The 25,948-nt window shown below is 42.7% G+C and overlaps 1 protein-coding gene across 5 annotated transcripts in view; it reads left to right on the forward strand.

The window, feature by feature from the left end:
- LOC119969612 (disks large-associated protein 4-like) overlaps positions 1-25,697 on the forward strand; it is an 847,967-nt gene extending 822,270 nt beyond the window's left edge. For all 5 annotated transcript variants that reach the window (XM_038803470.1, XM_038803469.1, XM_038803472.1 and 2 more), the window contains 4 exons: positions 2,381-2,799; positions 11,783-11,874; positions 16,949-17,101; positions 24,004-25,697. In XM_038803470.1, the coding sequence (XP_038659398.1) occupies positions 2,381-2,799; positions 11,783-11,874; positions 16,949-17,101; positions 24,004-24,222 (883 nt within the window). In that variant the 3' untranslated portion in view covers positions 24,223-25,697. The remainder of the gene's footprint in view (positions 1-2,380; positions 2,800-11,782; positions 11,875-16,948; positions 17,102-24,003) is intronic.
- The last annotated feature ends 251 nt before the right edge of the window (positions 25,698-25,948 follow it).

Below are 25,948 nucleotides of genomic sequence, written 5' to 3' on the forward strand. Positions count from 1 at the left end.
GCAGACTCGATGGGCCAAATGGCCTCCTTCTGCACTGTAGGGTTTCTGTGATTCTGATTCTGGAACAAAAGGCATGGGGATTTCAACAGCAGATGAGCTGAAACAGGGTCAAAGTCAGGTGATGTTGCAGAGGTGGAAATGACAAGTTTCATGATGACACAAATATGAGGTTGGCTGCTCATCTCAAACTTAAATGTGACATCAAGGTTACAAATAGACTGGCTTAATCTCAGACTGATGCCAAGTGAACTTGCTTTTTCAATGCTTTAATTGTGACATGGTTATATTAGATTGAATGAAAACTGTCACAGTAAATATTCACTAATACATAGATATTTCAAGCAGTTCAACAATATTATTGGTGGCAGCACTGTGGCACAATAATTAGCATTGCTGCCTCATGGCGCCAAGGTCCCAGGTTTGATCCCGGCTCTGGGTCACTGTCCGTGTGGAGTTTGCCTTTCCTCCTCGTGTTTGCGTGGGTTTCGCTCCAAAACCCAAAGATGTGCAGGGTAGGGGGATTGACCACGCTAAATTGCCCCTTAAGTGGAAAAAATAAATTGAGTACTCTAAATTTATAATATTGGCATGTGGACAGTGGGTTGTTGAAAGTGTTCCTTGCTTAAGATTCTGAGGCAAAAAACAAGCTCTGAAAATTGCAGGATGATTATTTGTATGCCTTTCTCCCCATCTAGTTTCAGTCAGCTTTCAAATAGCATCAGCAAAAACAAGAAGCAATGAAGATAAAAAATTGGAAGGATAATGTTAAACAGCCAGAAGGAGGACTAGCCTTTAAATTGCAACTCTATTCCATTATGTGTTTTTTTCAAAACTAAATATGTTAACGGAATATGTTGACTGCATTTGTATAGCGCAATTCTGGGCAATACCAAGGGAGCACCAGAATGTTGAAATTCACCGTGGCCAGTAGATCAGAAAATTCTAAACTCAGTCACTTCTACACTGAATTAACTCACTTTCGTCAGGATAATGAGATGAAATGAATGAAAATCGCTTATTGTCACGAGTAGGCTTCAATGAAGTTACTGTGAAAAGCCCCTAGTCGCCACATTCCGGCGCCTGTTCAGGAAGGCTGTTATGGGAATCGAACCGTGCTGCTGGCCTGCTTTCAAAGCCAGCGATTTAGTCCAGTGTGCTAAACAGCTAATGGGCCACTGTTGCAACTGATGTTAAGCAACCTGAGGAATAGGAAGGGTAATAATTGGTAAATGCGCTCATTGATTTCTAATTGATGTATCTCATTGGAAATATGCATGTCTTGGTATTCAGTGTGCTCATAATAAGCCTCACCTTTTGCTTGCCTATTGAATATTCACTAACACAAGATGGTCTGGCTATTCTGGTGAGGCACTATAGCTTGGATGCCACCTTTTATTGAATCAGAACATTTAACTTTCACATATAAATAGGATATCATCTCAAGTTGGAGCAATGTGTGGAAAAAATATATAATTTAAGAGTTTTTGTTCAGTATCCTGTGTGCACAGAGCTTTCACAAAAATACATTTCCCTCTACATCAAAAGTATTATAAATTTAAAAAGCTCAGATAAGTCCACCACTAAATAAAAACTACCAAATGGATAAAGCGTATCTGTATGTGTTAGAGCCTGAGAAAGTAAATCCAGAAATTGAAATTTAGTGCAGTGGCCACTTTTTGGGGAAACAGAGAATTTCTCTTGAAGGTGCATATTGCACAGGTTGCTTAAGCCATCATCTTTTCAAAAAGTGTTATTGCCCTGACCTGACAGTTTGGAACTACACATGCATTCTCCTCTTGAAGCTGGCCTGAGAGTACCATTGCCAATTTTGATTATTACGTGAAGACTGAAAGAATATTTTAGTTTGTTGTTATTGCTTTTTAACCTGTCAGGTTTATCTTTCTCAAATGATTAGGTCTACAGTTCAAAATGGGTCCATTGTGCAATAGAGTGAAAAATTACATGATCAAATGGCAGTGCTGAGAGACGATTACTGACCTGATCAGGGCATAGTCTAAACGTGGCAATAACCTGTTTGTTTGTGAAAGTTGAACTTTTTCTAAAAAATGAGGAAGATTAGCATGGATGCATTCTTCGATGTTTCAAGGAGTTTTATGTTCATTTTAAAGAAAATAAATGCCAACTTTTGATCTGTAGTCGGCTAGGATCTGTGCATAATTTCTATTGCAGTGATTAACAAGTAATCTATTTCCAGATATTTTTGTGAGACTGTGTTTCACGGATGTTATACCCTTTTATGACGCATTTGCTTATATCCTTTATGACGCATTTGCTTGAGATCAACTTGCATTGCATTTTACAGTTGGTTCACTTAAAAGGAGGACCAAATTAATTCTAAACATTGTCTCGTTTAAAACAGCATAAGCCGCTCCAGCAGCATGACGTCAAAACAAGAAACTGACTCTGATACGCAGGAATGTAGTAATTCTACTGTTGGATCCCAGGACAAAAGCAGTCAGCTTTTGGATTCAACTCAGCATCACAACACCTCAAACCCTGATCCTGCAGTACGGCAGCATACGAAAAGCTCCCAGACAAAAAATAAAGCTTCTTCTTATGGAGATAACTTAGATCCAGCCCTAGATCCATCCTCTTTACCACCGCCGGAGCCATGGTTAGAATCTACTAACAATCTTCCTGTTGAACCAGTGCATGCTACTTCATGTCGCCGGGATGGTTACTGGTTCTTGAAACTGTTGCAAGCAGAGAAAGAAAGAATGGAAGGATGGTGCCATCAAATGGAGAAAGAAACCAAAGAAAATAACCTATCTGAAGAAGGTACATTGACAAGAAAATAATACTTACCCTCCAAATACCATTATTATTAGAATTTACTAAATTAAATAAAAATGTTTATATAGTCCTGTCATCAAATTCCATTTTATAGCCCATGTTTTTTTTAACTGCCTTTGAAGTTCACTTCTGATTTTTATTAACTATTAATATATTTAAATAGTAAATATTAATTATCAGCAAGATGTGATGAGATGGTTTAGAAATGATACGGACCATCACTCAGTGGATGCAGTTTCTAACCAGTGTTTTGTTCAAGGAACAAATAACATCGTTAAAAGGATATCAGTTACCATTTTTCACAATAAAAATTAAGATCCTTATTCTTGGGTGCATGAGACAAAAGTGACTCCATTATTTTGTTTTAACTATCCTGCAGAACTGTATCTCTAACTGGGATTCTAGGGTTGGAACATGAGACTCGGAAAGGTTAGGGCATGTCGTGCATTGAACTTTGATAACTCCATTAAATTGCTGCCACTTCCTCCCCTCAAACAATTCTACATATCCAATTATGTTTCTTGACAGTTGAACATGAGGTAGTGGAAACAAAGATCTGCTCAGTTTTTTTTTAATGGTATGTTTCAAGTGAGCAAAATTTTAAATGGGATTTTTCTGAAGCTTTGTCAGCCCTCTTCAGCACAGTACATATCTACGTGATACAGATGAGGAAAGTCCAAGGTTTGATCTGTGCTGAGTTAATCACAGCTTAGTCGTCAAAAGAAGCACTATAGATGGCCTCAATCCTGGGTGAAAGGGAAACATGAACCACAATTTCCACTGTTGATCAATAACTCAGCTTCCCACTTTTGCCCCAAATTAATTGTCAATATTGGGCATTGGGTTGGATGAGTTCAGCTATGATACCCCCTGTAAGTAGACAGTCTCATGACACTCCAGACAATTGAATATGGAAACATAAGAAATAGGAGCAGAAATGGACCATTCAGCTTCACAACCCAATCCACTATTCAGTACAGCATAGCTCTCCCACCTACTCCACATCATTGGATTCCCTCCGAGATCAAAAATCCATCAATCTGTGTCTTGAACGTATATATATTCAACGATGGAGTGTCCACAATCAGCTCGGCTAAACAATTCCAAAAATGCATAACCATTTCAGAGAACGTATTTCTTCTCATCTCAGTCCAAAATGATCAAGCTTTTATCCGGACTGTGCCCCCAAGTTCTAGGTTTCCCAGCTAGGGGAAACAACTCTGTCCACCCTGTCCGTTATCTTTGGAAATTTGTACATTTCAATAAGATCACCTCTCATTCTTCTATACTCTGGAGAGTTCAGGCCCAATCTACACAGCCTCTCATCATGGGGCAACCCTCTCATTCTAGGAACTGATCTAGTGAACCTTGACTATAAAGGCATGTATATCTTTCCTCCAACATGGAGATCAAAACTGCACACAGTATTCCAAGTACAGTCTTACTGTAGCCTATGAGACTGGGGCAAAACTTCCATATTTGTGTATTCTGATCCGCTTGCAATTAAAACCAGCCTGCTGCTTGCCTTCCTAATTGCAGGCTGTTACCTGCATGTTCACTTTGCAATAGAAGTTTTACAGCACAGCACCTTTGGCCCATTGTGTCTGCACTGGCCATCAAGCACCTATCTACTCTAATCCCATTTTCCAGCACTTGGTCCATAATTTTATATTCTACAGTGTTTCAAGTGTCACCTAAATGGTGCTTAAATGTTGCAGGTTCCTCCCTCTACCACCCCTTCATGCAGTGAGTTCCAGATTCCCACCACCTTCTGGGTGAAAGTTTTTTTTCTCTGATCCCCTCTAAATTTTTGTCCATTACCTTAAATCTATGCCCATGATTATTGATCCCTCTAGTCGGAGAAAGATTCCTTCCTATCTGCGCTATCTGTGAGGAGAACAACCCCAGCCAAAACAGCTTCACTTCGTAGGTGAAACGCTGCAGCCCATTCTGGTGAATCTCTGATACCTTTCTGGTGAAATTGCATTCTTCCTATAGTGCGGTGACCAAAATTGCACACCGCACTCTCACTGTAGCCTCATGAGAGTTTTGTGCAGCTTCATCATAACCTCCCTGCTCTTATATAACCTCCCTGCCTCGGCAAATAAAGTCAAATATCAGATATGCCTTTTTAACCTATCTTATCAACTATCCTGCTGCCTTCAGGGACCTGGGGACATGCACCCCAAGGTCCCTCTGGTCCTCTGTACTTCCTAGCATCCAACTGTTCATTGTGTATTCCCTTGATTTGTTAGTCCTTCCAAAATGCGACTCCTCACATTTTACCAGCCTGGTTATGCCCTGTAATCTAAGCCTTTCCTCTTCACTGTATATCACACCTATAATTTTTGTCGTCTGCAAACTTACTGATCGTATCCACCACATTCCCGTTGAGATCATTAATGTATGCTGCAAACAACAAGGGACCCAGCACTGATGCGGGACCTTGTGGTGCCTTGTTGCAAGCCTTACTGAAGTCCATGTAGACTACATCAACTGCACTGCTCTCATTTACACTCCGAGCCACCTCCTCGAAAAATTCAGTCAGATTTATTAGACAGGATCTCCCCCTGACAAAGCCATGCTGACTATCATCGATTAATCCTTGCCTCTCCAATTGGAGATTAATTCTGTCTCTCAGAATTTTTCTAATAATTTCCATACCACTGATGTTAGATTCACTGACTTGTAATGACCCGTTTTTTCCCTTATTTCCCATCTTGAATAAACATACCACGTTAGCTGTCCTCCAGTCCTCTCGCAACTCACCGCAAGAGAGGATTTGAAAATTAATGTCAGTCCCTGCAATCTCCCCTCTTGTCTCACACAGCAGTCTATGATACATCTCATCTGGGCCTGGGGAATTATCAATTTTTAATCCTGCTAAAACCGCTAACACTTCCCTCTCAATGCTAATGTGTTCAATTATATGACAGTCCCCCACCCTGATTTCCATTCCTTCATCCTCTTTGCCAATAATTAACCTCACCTACATTTTTTGGTTCCACACTCGGGTTGCTGCTTTCTTCCCTAATGAGCATAAACATCTTTTTTTCCTTATCTAAGCCTGTATTTTCTTTGACAATCCAGGGTTCTCTGGACATTTTGATGCCACACTACCGTTAGCACACGGCTAAATAGCTGGCTTTTAAAGCAGAACACGGCAGGCCAGCAGCACGGTTCAATTCCCGTACCGGCCTCCCCGAACAGGCACCGGAATGTGGCGACTCGGGGCTTTTCACAGTAACTTCATTTGACGCCTACTTATGACAATAAGCGATTTTCATTTCATTATGGGAGCCTGTTGGCCTTGTACTCTCTCTATTTCATCTTGTGGATTTTTCTAAAGTAGCTGCTCCCAGTCCACTTTGGCCAGTCTTATCCCGTTAAAAGGGTCCCCCCCAAACCCCCGTCAGTTCAGAACTTTTATTTCCGGTCCATCTTTGTCCTTTTCCATCACTGCCTTAAATCGTACTGAGTTACAGTCATGATCACTGAAATATTCCCGACGGGCACTTCGACCTGCCCGGCTTCATGCCCTAAAATTAGGTCAGGTTTTGCGAAGGGAAGGTTGTGCCTCACTAATTTGATCGGGTTTTTCGAGAAAGTGACAAAGATGATAGATGAGGGAAAGGCAGTAGATGTGTATATGGACGTCAGTAAAGCCTTTGACAAAGGCTTTAGACTGGTACAAAAATTGAAGTCACATGGGATCAGAGGAGAGCTGGCAAGTTGGATGCAGAACTGACTTGAGCACAAGACTGAGGGTGGCAGTAGAGGGTGCTTTTCTGAATGGAAGGCTGTGACTCGCGGAGTTCCACAAGGATCAGTTCTGGCTCCTTTGTTCTTGGTGTATATAAATGATTTGGAAGAAAATATAACTGGTCTGATTAGTAAGTTCACAGACGACACAAAAATTGGTGGAGTTGTAGATAGTGAAGAAGATTGTCAGAGGATACAACAGGATATAGACTGTGGTTGGAGTCTTGGGCGGCGATGGAGTTCAATCCGGACAAGTGTGAGGTGATGCACTGTTTGGAAGATCCAATACGCCCCCTCCCCGTCCGCTTGCAAGTCCACCCAATGCGCGTGATCAGAAACTACAATCGATGAATACCCCAAGTCGACCACCCCCTCCAGCGAAGTCTTATCCACCACAAAGTAATCAATTCGCGAATACAGCATGTGCACATGGGAGAAGTATGAAAATTCCTTCGCCCACAGCTTTCCAAACCTCCATGGGTCCACCGCCCATGCGCTCCATGAACCCTTTCAGAAAGTCCTCGTCTTTCTCCCCCACCCCACAACCCCATAATCAGAGGTTCCGAGTCCAGGTTCGGGATCGTCTCCAAAACCTGCCTCATAAATTCGACAATCACCAAGACCACTGGTATCCCCTCCAATTTCCCACTCGCCATCACAAACCTTCCCCACCTCAAAAGCTACCCGCTTATTTATTAGCACCGCCACTGCCTACATCTTCAAATCCAACTCCGAATGAAAACCTGTTTAGCCCACTCCTTCCTCACCCGAATCTGGTCCCCAATCTTCAAAGGCCCCCTTCCCCATTAGCTTCTCCAACATCTTGGCGACATAAGAGCCTGTGTCCACTCCCTCGATGCTCTCTGGCATCCCCACTATCCTCAGATTCTGCCTCCGAGACCGGTTCTCCAAATCCTCCACTTTCTCCTTGAGCCGCTTCCGAGTCTCCTTCAGCATCCCAACTTCGGCTGCCAACAAGGTAAGCTGCTCCCCGTGCTCCCCCACCGCCTCCTCCACCTTCTGGATCATCTGGCTCTGGGTCTCCAGAGCCAGAAGGTCGATCCCAGCTTTCGGCGGGCCACCACCTTTGACCGGTCCTCCAGAGCCTCCCTCCTCTGGCTGAACCTTTCATTAAGAAAGTCAACCAACTGCTCTGTCGGACCACTTCTGGTCTGAGGACCCATCCACTGACCTTAGCAGTGGAGTATAGCTTTTCTCCACCACCTCTGCCCCTTTTTTCCTCCAAAACATCCACTAGACAACTGGGGAAAAGGACCAAAGAAACCGCCTCGAGCGGGAGCTGCCAAATGTGCGACCACTCACACCACAGCCACCACCAGAAGTTCTATGTTGACTTTTCTGATCATACACAATCTTTTTCAGTCCGTCAGATCCTTGGAACTCAGTGGCTTTTAGTTCCTTAAAGCTTCTTTTCTGCTGATATTCATTCCAGGGTGTATACACTTTGGGAAAGATGAGGTAAATATCTGATGTATATTTAAAAAACTATCCTTCTGATGTGGGCATTGGTATCTAAACCAGCGTATTATGCCAATCCCTAATTGCTGTTGAGAAGGTGGTGGTGAGCTACCTTCTTGAAACATTGCAGCCCGTTTGGTGTAGATATACACACGGTGCTGTTCGAAAGGGAGTTCCAGGATTGCCGACACTCTGGATCTTGGACGGGATTTTGTGAATCAATGGACTGGATTTTCTAAACTATTTAAATGCTATCGGTAAATTGTGTCAAAAGCAGAAAATATTATCTCAGCAGGTCTGACAGCATCTGTGGAGAGAGAAGGGAACCAACGTTTTGAGTCTGGATGACACTTTGTCAAAGCTGGAGAGAATTAGAAATAGGGTTAGATTGTTACTGTTGTGGGTGGGGGGAGCAGTGGGGCTGGATAGAGGGCCAGTGATAGGTAGTGATTGACAAATATGTCAGGGATAGAAAGTCAAAAGGAATGTAAATGAAGGTGAGCAAGGCTATGGTTAAGCACGGTAGCATGGTGGTTAGCATAAATGCTTCACAGCTCCAGGGTCCCAGGTTCGATTCCCGGCTGGGTCACTGTCTGTGCGGAGTCTGCACGTCCTCCCTGTGTGTGCGTGGGTTTCCTCCGGGTGCTCCGGTTTCCTCCCACAGTCCAAAGATGTGCGGGTTAGGTGGATTGTCCATGCTAAATTGCCCGTAGTGTCCTTAAAGGTAAGGTTGGGGGGGGTTTATTGGGTTACGGGTATAGGGTGGATACGTGGGTTTGAGTAGGGTGATCATGGCTCGGCACAACATCGAGGGCTGAAGGGCCTGTTCTGTGCTGTACTGTTCTATGTTCTATGTTCTATGAGTTGTAGTTCGCATTTAGTATTATATATTCATTATATATTCATATCTTATGAGCAAAGGGACTGATAGTGACACATTCAGAGATTAGAATATGTTAATGGCAGTACAAAGCTAAGCCATGTGTTGAGGACAACAGGGAAAAGATGGCCTGAGGGGAGTCGGGCAAGAGGGGGGCAATGGTGAGAAAAACCGATTGATGGAAGAAGTGAAAATAAATTGATAGAAATAAAAATGGTGGCTAGTAGGCAGCTCCTGTTGAGGTGGAGGTCAGCTTCTCCACATAGTGCCTCAGTGTGGTTGGGGGATTAATGGAGTTTCTGTATTTGGAGAAGGTTAAGTTTGCCTTGAGAGGGAATGTGGAAGGGTTTTGTGAGAGATGGCACCTGTTTATTTCTCACTTTAAGGAACTGGCCTCCATCAGCTGCTGTTGGGGGGCGGGGGTTTAGTTTCTGGTTTCTGGGTGTTGGTGAGAGGGAGGTTGCTTTTTGTATTTTTGGGGTTCTTTTGCCTTGGGTTTATGTATAAAATGTTGTAAATTTAATTAAAATGTTTTCAAAAAGAAAATTAATAAAAATGGGATGAAGGTGGAAGAGAGTTCACAGTCGGATGTTGTTCAACTCCATTTTAGTCCAGAAGGCTGTATTGTGCCGAATCGGAAGATGAGGTGCTATTCCTCCAGTTTGAGTTGGGCTTTACTAGAACATTGCAGCAGAACGAGGACGGACATGAGAACAGAATGGTGAGTTGAAATGGCAAGCGACAGGAACGTCTGGTTCCAGCTTGTGGACAGACTGAAAGGAAGGTGTTCTGCAAAACAATCACCCAGTCTGCGTTTAGTCTCTCCAATATAGATTGGACAGCATTGAGAGCAACAAATGCAATGGACCAGATTGAAGGAGATGCATGTGAAGCGCCGCCTCACTTGAAAAGAGTGTTTAGGCCCTTGGATGATGAGCAGGGAGGAAGTAAAGGAGCAGGAGTTAGACCGTCTGCAATTGCTTGAGAAGGTGCCATAGGAGAGGGTGAGGTGTTTGGGGATGGAGGAGTGGACCAGGGTATCCCAGAGGGAATGGTCCCTGTGAAATGCTGATGGCGAGTGAGCACAGATATGTTTGGTAGTGGTTTGCTGGAGTTGGCGGAACTGGCAGAGGATCTTTCTTTGAATGCAGAAGCTGGTGAGGTAAAAGAGGACAAGAAGGACCCTATACTGGTTCTGGGATGGAGGGGAAGGGGTGAGAGCAGAGGTGCAGGAGATGGGTCAGACATGGTTAAGAGCCCTGTCGACCACTGGATGGGAAACCACAATTGAGGAAGAATGAAGAAATGTCAGCAGCACTGTAAATTGTTTACTCTGGCATCAAAATAGCACCAATTGGAAAATTTCTATTAACATGTTTGACCCCCTGTCCAACAAATTTTGCTATTTGTAGGAGCTCTGTGATTTTGCACACCTCACTGTATGGAACTGCAGAATTCCTTTTGATCTTTTTGTCAGGTTATAATGCTGGTCACAGAAAAGACAGGTATGTCTGAAACCTTTCATGTAATGTAGCACTGCTGTATTTTTCTGCAGGTGTGAAGTTGTTGCAAGTAACGTTTTTATTATTGGAATTTTATTCCTTTAGAATTTTCTTTCAAATGCTATAATACAGTATTCATTTGTATTAGTCTGACAAAACAAAAAAAATGGAAGCTAGACATCCTAGTTCACATTCAGTATTATATATTAATTATATATTCATATCTTATCGATTAAATAAAGCAATTAACTTGTATGTCATGTTACGATCAGTGCAAAGGTATAGTTTTCCCCATGGTAAAGATCAAAATTAAGTGTACTGTGTACCTACACTGTAAACTTGTTCTGTATTCTAGAACCCTGTTGCCCGCAGCCAGAATTTGGATTTGAGAAGAGATGAACAACACAAATATATTGGGATAACTGCATGCTGGATTTTGGCATAAATTCTCTGGCCGTTTGCTGGCAGCGGGATTCTCTGGTCCTGCTGGCGGTGCATCCCCGCCTGTAGGTTTCCCAAAGGTGTGGGGTTGCTTCAATGGGAATTCCCATCGACAGTGGCAGGAATAGAGAATCCCAGCGAACAGCGCACACCTCCCACTGCCGAGAAACACGTGGCCGAGAGACCAGAGAATCCAGACCTTTGTCTGGACATTCTTCACAGCTGATACTAATGTTTTTAATTTAGACTTTTTTTTTTAAATTACGGATTTGATCTTGACTGTACAAGTGGCAAGAAAATAATTTGCAGATGGTATTAGTTTGCTACCAGTTCAATTTTGATATATTACTGTTTGTTTTTACCACTATTACATTATATTATTAAGCACTCAGGTTCAGATTACTTACAACTGTGTTCACTTTCTCTAGAAGGAACCTGGATCAGTGTCACCCCAACTACCTTTGAGTAGGTGATGTCTTCAGGTCTAAGCATAGGGCTGAAGGAATGAAGAGTATTTCTGGAACTACTTCATAGCTGTTCTCATCCTCTAACACATTGCAGAAAGTGACAGGAAGATGTTTAGTATTTTAATGTACATTTGAAAAGAACATAACAGGAAGCTATGTAGAATGGAAGGTAGGTAGAACAGCAGAATTTGCTGACTAGTCTTCAGATGTTGAAGGGAAAAAGTAGAAAACTTCAAGTGAGGGAGTTGTATTTTGCTACAGCTATGTAACTCACGGAAATAATTTTAATTCCTTTTAACTTGCCCACTGTTTTCTTGCCTTATCCTTCAAATTTTTCATTTTATCCTTTATTCATTGTCTAGGATAAATTATTTCATTATAGTTCAGAATGTATTTGATGCTGCACATGGAAAATGTTCATTTGTTCCTTTCTTTAGTCCTAGGAAAAATCCGGAGTGCAGTAGGAAGTGCACAGCTTTTGATGAATCAGAAATTACAGCAGTTCCATGGTCTGTGCGAACAAAATCTGGTATATACATCTTGCTTATCAGGAACAACTTTATAGTAATTATTAGCATGCGTTTTCAATTGGAGGTAATGAAAAATGAAATGAAATAGGATAGAATGCAAAATAACTTGTCATTTACAATATCTAAGTCGGAGTACAGTGGCAATAATGGCAAGTGCCAAACTTCAATAATCTAGTAACATTCTTTATAGGCTTTTGCATTGGCTCAGGAGGTAAATCCCACACCCATCATAGTACTGAGCAATACCGAGCAAGAGAATCTTTGTTCTCTACTGTATTGACTAATCTGTATTGACTAAAGGGCGGCAAGGTGGCACAGTGATTAGCACTGCAGCCTTACAGTGCCAGAGACCCGGGTTCAGTTCCGGCCTTGGGTGACCATCTGTGTGGAATTTGCATTTTCTCCCCGTGTCTGCGTGGGTTTCCTCCCACAGTCCAAAGAAGTGCAAGTTAGGTGGATTGACCATGCTAAATTGCCCGAGTGTCCAAAGATGTGTCGGTTAGGTGGGGTTACGGGATAGAGTGGCGGTGGAGTATGCCTAGATGGGCCAAATGGCCTCCTTCACTGTAGGAATTATGTTATTCTGTCTCGGCAGAGGGTTGGGGAGAGAAGGAAATTTCTGCCTCATGTCTAGGTTGGCAGAGGGAAAAATCAGTAAAGATTCCCACTGTAACTTGTCAATCAGTGAAACCTGCTACAAAGTAAGTGCATGTATCCTAGGCTTTATCAATAGGGGCATGTAGTACATAAGCAAGGACATTTTGTGAAACCTGCATAAAATACTGGTTCAGCATCAACTGAACTGTGTGTGTAGTTCAGGCACCATACTTTAGGAATTAGATGAATGCATTAAAGAGGGTGCATGATTCACGCGAATGGTTCTAGGGATGCAGATTGGAGAATTTGAGACTCTTTTCCTTGGGGATGAAAAAGTTAAGAAGAGATTTGAAACAGGTATTCAAAATCATGAGCATGGACAGAGTACTTGGGGAGAAACTGTTTCCAGTGGTGGAAAGATCGAGGACCAGAGGGAACAGATTTAAGGTAATTGTCAAAAGAAGCAATGATGACAAGTGTTCGGGATCTGGAATGCACTGCCTTACTGTGGTTGAAGGCAGGTTTGAGCGAGGCAGTCAAGAGGGAATTTCTTATCTGAAAGGCTGTGTTTATTTGTGCAGCAACACTAGGGAGAGCATTTACAGGACATGCGTAGTTGCAGTCATAGTGTCAGAATGCCATCTATGTGCATTAATACAAATAAGTTGGCTTCACACACTATCTGTATAGTTCAAGTTTTTTAAAATAAATTTAGAGTTCCCAATTCATTTTTTTCAAATTAAGGGGCAATTTAGCGTGGCCAATCCACCTAGCCTGCACATCTTTAGGTTGTGGGGGCGAAACCCACGCAATCACAGGGAGGATGTGCAAACTCCGCACGGACAGTGACCCAGAGTCAGGATCGAACCTGGGACCTCGGTGCCATGAGGCAGCAGTGCTAACCACTGTGCTGCCCTGGAAATTTCAAGTTAACCACTTTTTAGGTCTCTGCCGTCCTTAACCAATTGCAACATCTAATCCTGCTATCAATTATCAACTGCTCCCTTTGTTAACATGTTTCTGCCATTTCAATATTTGATGAAGATACATCTCCAACTTTAAAAAAAAAATGAGATTCTCAACTTCCAATGTGGAGAATTGATTGTGATAATTAAGTTAAGAAAGCTTTTTGGTAAAAATCAAGTATTTTGATGAAAACTGTGATGGATTGTTGCTGGCTGATTGTTTTTCTATGTGCTACAGAGCTACCTGAAATGCTACAATGGAATTTCCATTATAATGGCACTTGTGGGGCAGTACGGTGGCACAGTGGTTAGCATTGCTGCCTACGGCGCTGAGGACCCCGGTTCGAATCCCGGCCCTGGGTGACTGTCCGTGTGGAGTTTGCACATTCTTCCTGTGTCAGCGTGGGTTTCGCCCCCACAACCCAAAAAGATGTGCAGGATAGGTGGATTGCCCACGCTAAATTTCCCCTTAATTGGAAAAATTAATGGGTACTCTAAAATTTTAAAAAGAAAACAAAATGGCACTTGTGGTATTACTGGCATCATGCACACCTAGAAGTATTGAATTTTAACATTGGAAATCCCGTTGGAAATGCTTACATTGCAGGTTCCGATGCATTTTGGGCCTGCATTATTTTTGTTTCCTGGATCCAAACTCCTGCTGCTGACTGGAAAGGCTTTGGGAGCAGTACATATGCACAAGCAGGGACATAGTGGGCAGTACATCTGAAAGGGAAAAATGTGCCGGGAAACAGGAGAAGGTGGTGAACTAGTTATATGTGAATTTGCTGTTTCAGAGCCAGTACAGACGCAATGGTCTGAGTAGCGTGCCTTCTGTACTTTAATCATTCTATGATAGTTTTTGGGCGAGGACAGGAATGCATTAATTCTTATTTGGGTTTATTGTGCAGGATAAATGGCTACTTGGATGACGTCACAAATTTTGGAAGCTTGGGCAGGAAATCTATTTGGGGGAGTGCAGAAATATTTGTGCAATTGAAAAAAAATTAAACAGTGTATTTTATTTAAATCAACGGCCTTGACAGGCAATGCATGAATCAAACCGGTACAGGCTTGGAGGGCAGCAGGGCCTGTTCCTGTGCTGCATTGTTCTTTGTTCAAATAATCCAGTGGATAGACAAACAAATTATCTCCCAACCACGTTAATGCCCTTTCCATATCAAAGGACCATATGGTTGGTTTCTGCCAATTTATGCTATATATTTCCAGATTTTTTTGTTTAGGTTAATGGCTCATTACAAACGCACTCCTCTTTTCTCATGTTTGAGAAGGGAACTCGATGTACTTGGACAGGATGTGCAATAAGTGGCTGATATAATGCTGCCAGTGACTTCTATGAACCTTGACCATGTAGGCCATCTCAATATAGAACCTGAATCTGGCATTGAGAATGTTCACTTTGTGCCTGTAATTAATATGAAGTTACAGATATAGACAGTGGTGATATTCTAATTATTTTGTCCACTGCCTGTTCTGCAATGAAGAGCAGTTCTGGAATCCAGCACCTTTTTTCCCCTTCCTGCTCTGTGTAAATGCATCATGAAATTAACATATATTTAGTAAGTAGAATGAGTGCCCAAAAGAGAGAAACCATTTAGTTGGAATTAAGAAACAATAAAGGAGTTATTGCACTTCTTGGTATATTTTATAGGCTACCAAATAGTGGGGAGAATGTAGAGGAAAAGATTTGCAAAGAAATTACTGAGAGGTACAAGAGGTATACAGTAATGACAATGACTGGTACAGTTGGATGGGCTCACTGGCCTCCTGTGCTGCACTATTCCACTTTTCAATGGCATTTTATGTTCCTGTGAAGCAGGCTCACTATTCCTAATTCTGAAAAACTCTTGGAACCAATGTACAGACTTTGAGCAGAAGGATTACTGAAGTTAATGAACTTTTCTTCACATTGCTACAGTGAATGATCTTTGCATTCACATCTTTCTTTCCCCTCTGCAATGTCTTTTGTACAGTAACAGCCTTTCTGTGACTGAATTGCAAATATGTTAGGTAGCACCCCCTGCAGGATATTTGTGGTACTTAACAACACTTTGGTCAAACCAAGCTTCCTTAATACCCAAGTGACTAGATAGAACATAGAACATTACAGCGCAGTACAGGCCCTTCGGCCCTCGATGTTGCGCCGACCTGTGAAACTCCTCTAAAGCCCATCTACACTATTCCCTTATCGTCCATATGTCTATCCAATGACCATTTGAATGATCTCTCATCTTCCTGAATAGCCCTATGTGGGAATGTTGTTTGTGACATTTTGAGAATGAATTAAGGTAGATCTTTAGATGTATTGGTTCCTCATGGTTTAATTTTGAAGTTCTTTGTTAGTTTTTCCAACTTCGGGGGTTTTTGCTAAGCATAAAATGTTCTCTGTTAAGATTGTGTATTACACATTCAAACTACAGTAATTTTAGTTAGAAAACTGGACACCAATTCTGTGGAGGATTTTCTCTGTCGTCAGAAAGGGCGATTTAATTTTTGTTTTGACTCTACCCATGAGATTATTAAGTTGTCTATGATGAGTCAAAGATCTCTTAATTTGAAGAGAGAAATGTTATTCCAAGAGGTTTTAAGTATTGTATATGCAGAGTGATTAAAACCAACAAACCCAGCTGCATCAGTGCATAGTAGACAAATTCAGTATCTGACCTGATCCTGAGTGGCTCAGAGGTTAGCACTGCCGCCTCACAGTGCCAGGGACCTGGGTTCAATTCCCACCTTGGATGACTGTCTGGTGGAGTTTGCACATTCTTCCTGTGTCTGCATGGGTTTCCTCCGGGTGATCCAATTTCCTCCACAGTCTAAAGATGTGCAGGTGAGGTGGATTGGACATGCTAAATTGCCCCTTAGGGTAAGGTTACAGGGTGAGGGGTGGGGCTTAGGTCATGTGGTCTTTTGAAGGGTCAGTGCAGACTCGATGGGCCAGATGGACTCTTTTTGTATTGTAGGGATTCTGTGATTCTGAGAGTTGGGGAGATGAAGGCGGATCCTCTGATTCCTGACTTCAGTCATGGCAATAGTACGGTTGCTATTGCTAACCTCAAATGTTAAAATTTAAAATGCAATGGTTGCTGCCTCAACCACATCCTATAACAAAACATTCCATGCTCCAACAAATCCTCCCTCTTTCTAATAGTTTTAAATTTTCGACCATAAATCACTGGCTACAGAGGGGGAAATCAGCTTTTATGACTTCTCTTGAATGCTGTGCAGTTCCCTCTGCTGCTGAAGCACAAGTATGAATATATGTTGAGTATAGATTTGACTCGAGTGCAAAACACGCACAATCAAATTCTATTTACCCACTCCGAGGCATGTCATAAAGATGCATTGAGGCAAGGTTTGGAGATAGAGCTCTTGGCGCTGCACTACAGCATTAGTCAGGAAAGAATGAGTGAAATTAATCAAAGGGGGAGAGAAGCAGCCTCTCACTTAATAATTCTGATTGTCTCTTATGCTGTTTATGCTTTTGTAGAACCAAAATACAAATCCACGACCGACTGCACAAGATTTAGCTGGCTTTTGGGACATGCTGCAACTTTCCATTGAAGACATTAGCTTGAAGTTTGATGAACTTTATCATCTTAAAACAAATGACTGGCAACTAGTTGAAATGCAGGAAAAGAAGGTACGTTTTAGTTTTATCTAAAAATTCGGTGAATGAGAAAGTAATGGAAGACTGCGATAATATTTCTGTGAGAAGCAATATTCTAGCAGTGTATAAATAGTTTTATAATATGTTTTAATAGATGAAAAGAACTGCAAATGAATTTGTACACTTGAGTTTAACTTGGCCTGTATGTCCCTCTAATTTCAGGTGAAGGTGGGGGGAGGGTTTACTGAAACTTGTGGTTTGTCTTGGAATTGGCTTAGTTTGCACTAAATGACCAGACATTATTGGTTGTATATTGACTTGCAGAATATCATACTGTAACACACAGAAGAATTGTCTCTTTAGGTTGCAATGAGGTCTGTTCATGCGCAGCAAGTACTGGGCTTGTCAACTAGCAATTAAAAAGAGCAATGTCCTTTTCATTACCAGATGTCAGGCCTAAGCTACTTGTCGTCAGTTCAAAGAAGAGCTGGATAGATATCCCTGGTCTCCTGGTTAATGTTTATCCTTCAATCAACATCACTCAAAATACGTGCTTGTTAGGTGAATTGGACATTCTGAATTCTCCCTCGGTGTACCCGAATAGGTGCCATAGTGTAGCGACTAGGGATTTGCACAGTAACTTCATTGCAGTGTTAATGTAAGCCTACTTGTGACATTAATAAAGATTTTTTTTTTTCTAAATCTTTTTATTGAATTATTTGTAAAATTTTATAACAATAACAGAAAAAGACCAGTAAACATTAAACATAAACATGGTAAAAAAATAGACATTTCCCCAATCGGCTCTATCTTCACAAACTACATGAAATAACATAAAATAAAACTTACCCCCACCCCCCACTCTCGGAAAGCTGCTACTGCCAACATTTTAATTTTTTCCAAGAAAGTCGGCGAATGACTGCCACCTTCGGGAGAACCCTGGCATTGATCCTTTTAAGGAAAACTTTATTTTCTCGAGGCTGAGAAACCCAGCCATGTCATTGACCTAAGTCTCTACACTCGGGGGCTTCGAGTCCCTCCACGTTAAAAGGATCCATCTCCGGGCTACCAGGGACGTAAAGGCCAGAACGTCAGCCTCTTTCACTCCCTGAACTCCCGGGTTTTCTGACACTCAAAGATCACCATCTCTGGACTCGGCACCACCTAGCACCGTGGACATTGCCTTGGCAAACCCCTGCCAGAACCCTCCAAGCTTCGGGCATGCCCAGAACATATGGACACGGTTTGCTGGGCTTCCCGCACACCTTTCACATCTGTCTTGTACCCTGAAAATCTTGCTCATCCTCGCTGCCGTCATGTGTGCCCGGTGGGCCACCTTAAACTGGATTAAACTGAGCCTAGCACATGATCCATATCGGGGTCCAGACCAACGTGCCTTCCACCCTCTTGTGTCTCCTCCACTGCCCCAGATCTTCAGTCCCGCCACCACCACCGGACTTGTGGAGTAACAGGCTGGCGAGAACAGCAGAGGTGCCGTTACCAGCGCTCCCAAACTGGTGCCTTTACATGACGTCGCCTCCAACCGCTCCCAAGCCGACCCCTTCCCCAATACCGACTTCCTAATCATGGCTATATTGGCCGCCCAGTAGTAATTGCAAAAGTTCGGCAACGCCAGCCAACCCTCCCCCTGACTGCGTTCCAGCAGCACTCTCTTTATTCGCGAGGTCTTATTTGCCCACACAGATCCCGAGATGATCTTATTCACCCACTTGAAAAAGTCCTTAGGGATGAAGATGGGACAGCACTGAAATACAAATAGAAATCTGGGGAGGACCGTAATTTTCACGGTCTGTACACTCCCTGCCAGTGACAGCATGAGCATGACCCATCTTTTAAAGTCCCCTTCTATTAGTTCCATCAGCCGGGTCAAATTAAGCTTATGCAACGAATCCCACTTCCGAGCCACCTGTATTCCCAGGTAGCGAAAGCTCTTCTCTATCCTTCTAAGCGGCAGCTCACTCTGTCTCTTCTCCTGCCCTTTAGCCTGGATCACAAACAGCTCGCTCTTCCCCATGTTCAGTTTAAACCCCAAAAAACTGCCAAATTCCTTAAAGATCCGCATGACGTCCCCCATCCCCTCCAGTGGGTCAGAAATATTCAGGAGGAGATCATCCGTGTAGAGCGAGACCCGGTGCTCCACACGCCCCCCCCCCCCTCCCTCCCTCCCCGGACCAGCCCCTGCCAGTTCCTTGAGGCTCTCAAAGCCATGGCCAGCGGCTCAATGGCTAGAGCAAATAATAGCAGGGAGAGGGGGCATCCTTGCCTCGTCCCCCGGTGCAATTTAAAATACCCCAACCTAAGCCGGTTTGTACGCACGCTAGCCACAGGCGCCTGGTACAACATTCGCACCCACCAAATAAAGTCCTCACCAAACCCAAACCTACCCAGCGCCTCCCACAGGTACTCCCACTCCACCCGATCGAAAGTTTTCTCTGCATCCATCCCTGCCACAACCTCTGCTCCCCCTCGTTCCGAGGGCACATTGGCATGAAGTTGCCTGCACTTAACAAATCCAGTCTGGTCCTTCCCCTATCACCCCCGGGACACAATCCTCTATCCTTGTGGCCAAGGTCTGTTTCTCGTTCTGGGTGAGTGTGCTTAACACTCGATTTGGCTCTGTTTCGTTACTTAGCTCTGGGGTCGACAGGTATCGTTAAGATACCGCCACAAGGGCAGCACGGTGACCTAGTGGTTAGCACAACCGCCTCACGGCACTCAGGTCCAAGGTTCGATCCCAGCTCTGGGTCACTATCCGTATGGAGTTTGCACATTCTCCCCGTGTCTGCGTGTGTTTCGCCCCCACAACCCAAAAATGTGCAGATTAGGTGGATTGGCCATGCTAAAATTGCCCCTTAATTGGAAAAAATAATTGGGTAATCTAAATTTATTTTTTAAAAAAGATACCGCCACAAGTTTCAAGGTCAAGTTCAAAGCAATAAAACCATACACCAATTAGTAAGTTCAAACAAATGAGTTTATTATAATACAATTATAATCTACTCATGCACACGCTAAGATGACTAAACTATTCCTACCACTAAATAAACCAATACTTATCTTAAAGGGAACTGCCGGATCAGGGGACAAGGCCTCTTGCTCTGCACTGGGTCCGCAGACTTCAGGTTGGTACGGGTTAAAAGGGGTCAGGAGTGTCTATCTCTGGTAGCGATCGTTGTGAAACACTTACTTGCTGGCGGCTGCTGTCCCAAACCTCTCCTCTCTCGGTCAAGGTCTTCTTCGGTAAAAAGCTGGTCGAGAGGGCTGGTCAAGAAGAACGAACTGAATTTGGGACCTGTCTTTTATAGGTCCCAAGGCTTCGCGCCCTTTTGGGCGGACCCTCTATCTGCTGGGGATCGATTGGGTCTCTTCCCAGTCGATTTGTTTGAATCCCCCCCAATACTGAGGCTGTCCCTCGGCTACTGGGCGGGCCTTCAGGTGCTTTGTCTTCGAACCCCGCTGGTGCCGGAGTGTCTGGTATCCTATACAATGTTGCAATCACTTCCCTATTTGTGTCCATTGTCCCTGGGATCGTTCCATTACTATGTTAACTGTCCCGGAGATTGCCTCATTAGTATGCAGAATGTTCGTTTCGGTGCTGTCTGCTCTCTTAGCAGACAGAATACACAGTGGCTTGGTGGAGTCTGCTTGTGCTGCAAACTTTGTTCATTTTACCCTGCAAGCTTTGCGTTCCTCCATTTTGTATTGAGCCAACTTCGGTGGCTACAGGTCTTACCCAATAGCTTGGCATCCACATTTAGAAGCGAGATTGGCCTGTAAGACCCACACTGTTCAGGGTCCTTCTCCTGTTTAAGAAAGAGTGAGATCGAGGTCTGCGTCATTGTAGGGAGGAGGATTCCCTTCTCTCTAGCCTCATTAAATGTCCTCATCAGCAGTGGGTTCAATGGCTCTGAAAATTTATTTTAAAATTCCACCGGATAGCCATCCGGCCTCGGAGCCTTGCCCGACTGCATGCCCTCTACCCTCTTAATGATTTTTTCTATCTCGATCGGGGCCCCCAGGCCCTCCTCCACCCTCTGGAACCTCAACTGGTCCAGAAATTGCCTCATCCCTTCCACTCCTGCCGGGGGTTCTGACTCATAATTTGCTGTAGAATTCCTTAAAAACTTAATTCACCCCCTCTGGGTCCAAGACCAAGTTACCCTGCTTGTTCTTTACTCCACCAATCTCCCTGGCCACCTCTCTCTTCCTAAGCTGGTGAGCCAGCATCCTGCTCGCTTTCTCCCCATACTCATAGACCGCCCCCTTAGCCTTTCTCAGCTGTTCTACCGCTTTCCCTGTGGTCAACAATTCAAACTCCGTCTGTAGCTTACGCCGCTCCCTCAGAAGCCCCTCGTCCGGGCCTCCGCATAACTCCTATCCACCTGAAGTATCTCCTCCACTAATCTCTCCATCTCTGCCCTTTCCCTCTTTTCTCTATGAGATCGGATCGATATTAGTTCCCCTCTAACAACTGCCTTCAGGCTTCCCAGACCGTCGCTGCCGATACCTCTCCCGTGTCATTTGTTTCCAGGTAGTTCTGGATACTCTTATTTACCCGTCCGCAAACCGCCTCATCAGCTAACAACCCCACATCCAGTCTCCACAGCGGACGCTGCCCCATGATCAAGTTGTGTGACTCGAGGCTCAAGGTCCGGGATTTTGCCTAACACGCGCCTCATAACATCCATGTCGTCCCAGTCCGGGACATAGAAGTTCACGAGCACCACTCGGACACCCTCCAGCTTCCCACTCACCATTATATACCTACCCACATTATCAGCCACAATTCTCCCAGCCTCAAATGCCACCCCCCCCCCCCCCCCCCCCCCCGGTCTTCGAGTCCAGCCCTGAGTGGAACACTTGACTAACCCAACCCTTCCTTAATCTCTGGTCTGTGACCTTTTAGATGTGTCTCCTGAAGCATTGCCACGTCTGCCTTTAGTCCCTTTAAATGCGCGAAAATGCGTGCTCTCTTAACTGTCCCATTCAGACCTCTCGCGTTCCACGTCATCAGCCTGGACGGGGGCTCCCCCCCCAACCACCAACTAGCTATCACCCTTTTTTTAGCAAGCACCCCCTTAAGCAGCAGTAAGAGTATTATTAATATAGAATAGCTTACCATTAGCATGTTGTGTTTGTGGAAGCTTGCTATGTGCAAATTGACTTCATTTTTTACATTACAACAGTGACTGCAGCAAAGCACTGAGACATTTCCGGGTTTGCGAAAGGTGCTTTTTAAATGCAAGGTTTCTTTTTTTTTTATTTGAATAACTACTGGCTGGATACTTGTAGCAAAATAGTTTACATCTGGAGTTCTGAAATAAATATCTCCATTTAGTTTCTCATTCTGCGTTTTTAACCTGTTTGTAAATTTGAAAACCAATAGTTAGGTTGATATAAAAAGCATGATTTTTCATCTTGTCTGTACAGAAGTCTCATAGTAGGGATCTGGCATCTGGTTTCCAGACGTATGGCATAATATCCATTGAATAATTATTTTTAACAATACAGCTGATAAAATTGTCGCAATTAATCCCATACACCTGATTTTTATACTTTCAAATTTCTTTGAAAGACAAATATTCTATTTATTAAAAACAAAAAATGCAGCATCTGTGGAATACAATATTTCAGGCCAATAAAAGGCATCAACCTGAAATGTTTCCAGCATTTTTGTTTTTATTTCAATACTAGGCACTTAATCTCAAGACATGGACATTACAGTTATACCCAGTTCTGAATGAGCATAGATTTCCTCCAGTTAAATATTGGGAACACTGAAGCCATTGTTTTCAGTGCCTGTTCCAAAGTGTGTTGCCTACGACCAGTTCCATCCACCTCCCTGGCAAGAATTACAGCCAGAGTTTTTGCACAGACGAAAAGGCTCTCTTTCCTTTCGAAAATGGCTCCAGAGGTCTGAATCCTGAAGTCCCACTCTCAAACCCAGCCATTTCCAAGGGGGGAGCAGTGGGTTTTTTTTTACATAGATACATAGAATTTACAGTGCAGAAGGAGGCCATTCGGCCCATCGAGTCTGCATCGGCTCTTGGAAAGAGCACCCTTCCCAAACCCATACCTCCACTCTATCCCCATAACCCAGTAACCCCACCTAACACTAAGGGAAATTTATCATGGCCAATCCACCTAATCTGCACATCTTTGGACTGTGGGAGGAAACCGGAGCACCCGGAGGAAACCCCCACACACACGGGGAGAACGTGCAGACTCCACACAGACAGTGACCCAAGCCGGGATTCGAACCTGGGACCCTGGAGCTGTGAAGCATTTGTTCTATCCACAATGCTACCGTGCTGCCCCTTTAAACAACAATGGCTCCACGGTCATCATTAGACTTTTAACCCCAGATATTTTATTGAGTTTAAATTCCCATCACCTGTCGTGGCAGGATTCGAACCCAGGTCGCCAGATCATTATCCTGGGTCTCTGGATTACTAGCCCAGCGACAATACCACTATATAATTGATGCGACAACATCAGTTTTTCTCATGTGCAAATTGTGAAGTTCCATTTCTTTGATTGGATATTTTCTACAATTTTGCTGGTGAAACTCTGTAGATAAGTGGTAGCAAAAGCAATTTCACAACATAGTCTTACCTGGTGATGGCATTGTTTATTTTCTGCCTTTGCCTCTGGTATTGGCAGTGAGGTTGGAGGACATTACAGTGTGATGTACATTTTGAAATGGCCAACTTTGGTAGTGCTTGCTGCTTCAGCCCTTGGCACTGATCTTTTATATTATAGAATTGCTCCTGATTTCATTGTTTCTAATAGAATTGAGAATAATGCAAAATCCTGGTTAATCTTTTGGTACATAACTTTACTACAGAAAACCCTACGGTTGATTTGGTTAATAGCATCTATTCTAATATTTGTGTTTTGTTTACCTCCATAAGGAAGAGAAAAAGCTGCCCCCTCCTGTGCCAAAGAAACCAGCAAAGGCTAAGACTCCTTTAAATCGTGAGAAACTATCCGATTCAGCAGACAAGCAACGACAGGAAGCTCGCAAGCGATTAATGGCAGCTAAGCGAGCTGCATCTGTACGACAGAACTCTGCAACAGAGAGCGCAGATAGTATTGAGATATATGTTCCTGAAGCACAGACCCGGCTGTGAATTGGAGTAGATCTTTTGTATACATTTTGGGCTAATTTTAAAACTTCAGCAATCTGTGCTATTCTACAAGCAACGTTTAGCATCAAGTAATACAATGCAATGTTTATTAGTATATATAGCATTGCTATTCAACAGCAGTCTATTAAAATCCTTTCTTTCTAAATGTTAAACCTGATCTCATCAGTGTGTATATTGGTTGCCATGCTTCTCTATCATTTGCATGGCTTTGTCTTATCCATCACAAGTCAATTTTTTCTGTACAGTAAGCAAATTGCTTTGTGTATTATTCACGCCTCAATAGAAAATGGTGTTTTCTCTAGTGTATACAGGAAAAGGACTAGAAAAAGTACATCATAAATTCTTCATTAATTTAACTGTTGAACATTTGAAGGAAGATGAAGTTTCTTTGAATAACAAACCTGAGCTCAATTTTATTGGGTTGTTGCTACTTTTGTTCTAAGGAATGTGTTCAAGTAGTTCATCTGCAGAAATGATAGCTTTTCAGAATATGCTTCCATTGGCTCTGTAAATTTGGAGTGCTGCTGTAAAATGATGTAAAACCCCTCTACCATTCAGTAGAGCAAAGCAATAGAGCATTTCAATGTTCTCATTTTTTCAAATGTACAGAAGTGACGCAAAAGAAATTCAGAACCATAGAATCATTTTATGAAAGAAGCACATACAACAAAAAAAGGTTTTATCGAAACCGATCTGGTAATAACCTTTTCAGATGTGTTCTTGGATTTTGCAGCCAAAATTTTAAAGTATTTGTCTCATTTGTTATGGTTACTTCCTGAATCTAGTAGTAGCTTTAAGTGGTTGTTTATATGTAGATAACTAGTTAAGATTTTAAGCATTCAAATGAAGATAAATTATGGAGAGAACCATTGAGTGTTTTGATTGACTTAAGAATCCTGTTAGGTGCAAGTGTCCTGTTCAAAAAAAGTTGGTAAACATTCATAAAAACATGAAAGAAGCACTACCTAATAGCTTTTGTCCAAATATACTTTCTATTGTGTAGTCGTCGCCATTATTTCATCTTCGTGTTGCACAGTGTCGTGTTTAGAGGATTGCCAAATGTTTGTCAACCATGTTCTCATTCTGTTTCTTTCAATGGCTTTTAATAGAAGAAATAATTACTTTTTGAGCATTCAAGATGCCATTACTTAAACATTAAACCTGTGAACAAAAGATTTTAATTTCAAAGATTCACTATTTAAAATCTTGTTTGGTTATGATGCAACTATGGTAAATCTGTATTTGTTGCTTTGAACGATTACTTATGCATTTTTCCATCTGAAGAATTGATTATCTGCACTTGTGCCCAAGTTTAAATGCATTAGGACAAGATCACATTTTATTAGAGATGGATGAGATTTGTTACTCATCACTGAACTATCATTGGTGAACTGTTTTTTAAAAAACAATATTTTCCATAAAGAGATGTCTGGAGGCAAAGTTGCCTTCTAGCTTGAGTTTCTTTGTGATGGTCTTTCTTTTATAGGAGTGATGGTACTTTCAGATAAAATATACACCCATAGAATACCATAATTTTACAAAGATAACGCTCACTATACACCCATAGAACACCATAATTTTACATAGATAACGCTCACTATAATTTTCTATCTACGAAAGAAATCCCCAGAATGCAGTATGTAGCTCTCTGACTCCTGACTCTGATGTCTCTAAAATCAAGACAACTGTTCTGCCAATTCTCAATCAC

This window comes from Scyliorhinus canicula, chromosome 7 (assembly GCF_902713615.1).
Source record: "Scyliorhinus canicula chromosome 7, sScyCan1.1, whole genome shotgun sequence".
NCBI classification, from domain to species: domain Eukaryota; kingdom Metazoa; phylum Chordata; class Chondrichthyes; order Carcharhiniformes; family Scyliorhinidae; genus Scyliorhinus; species Scyliorhinus canicula.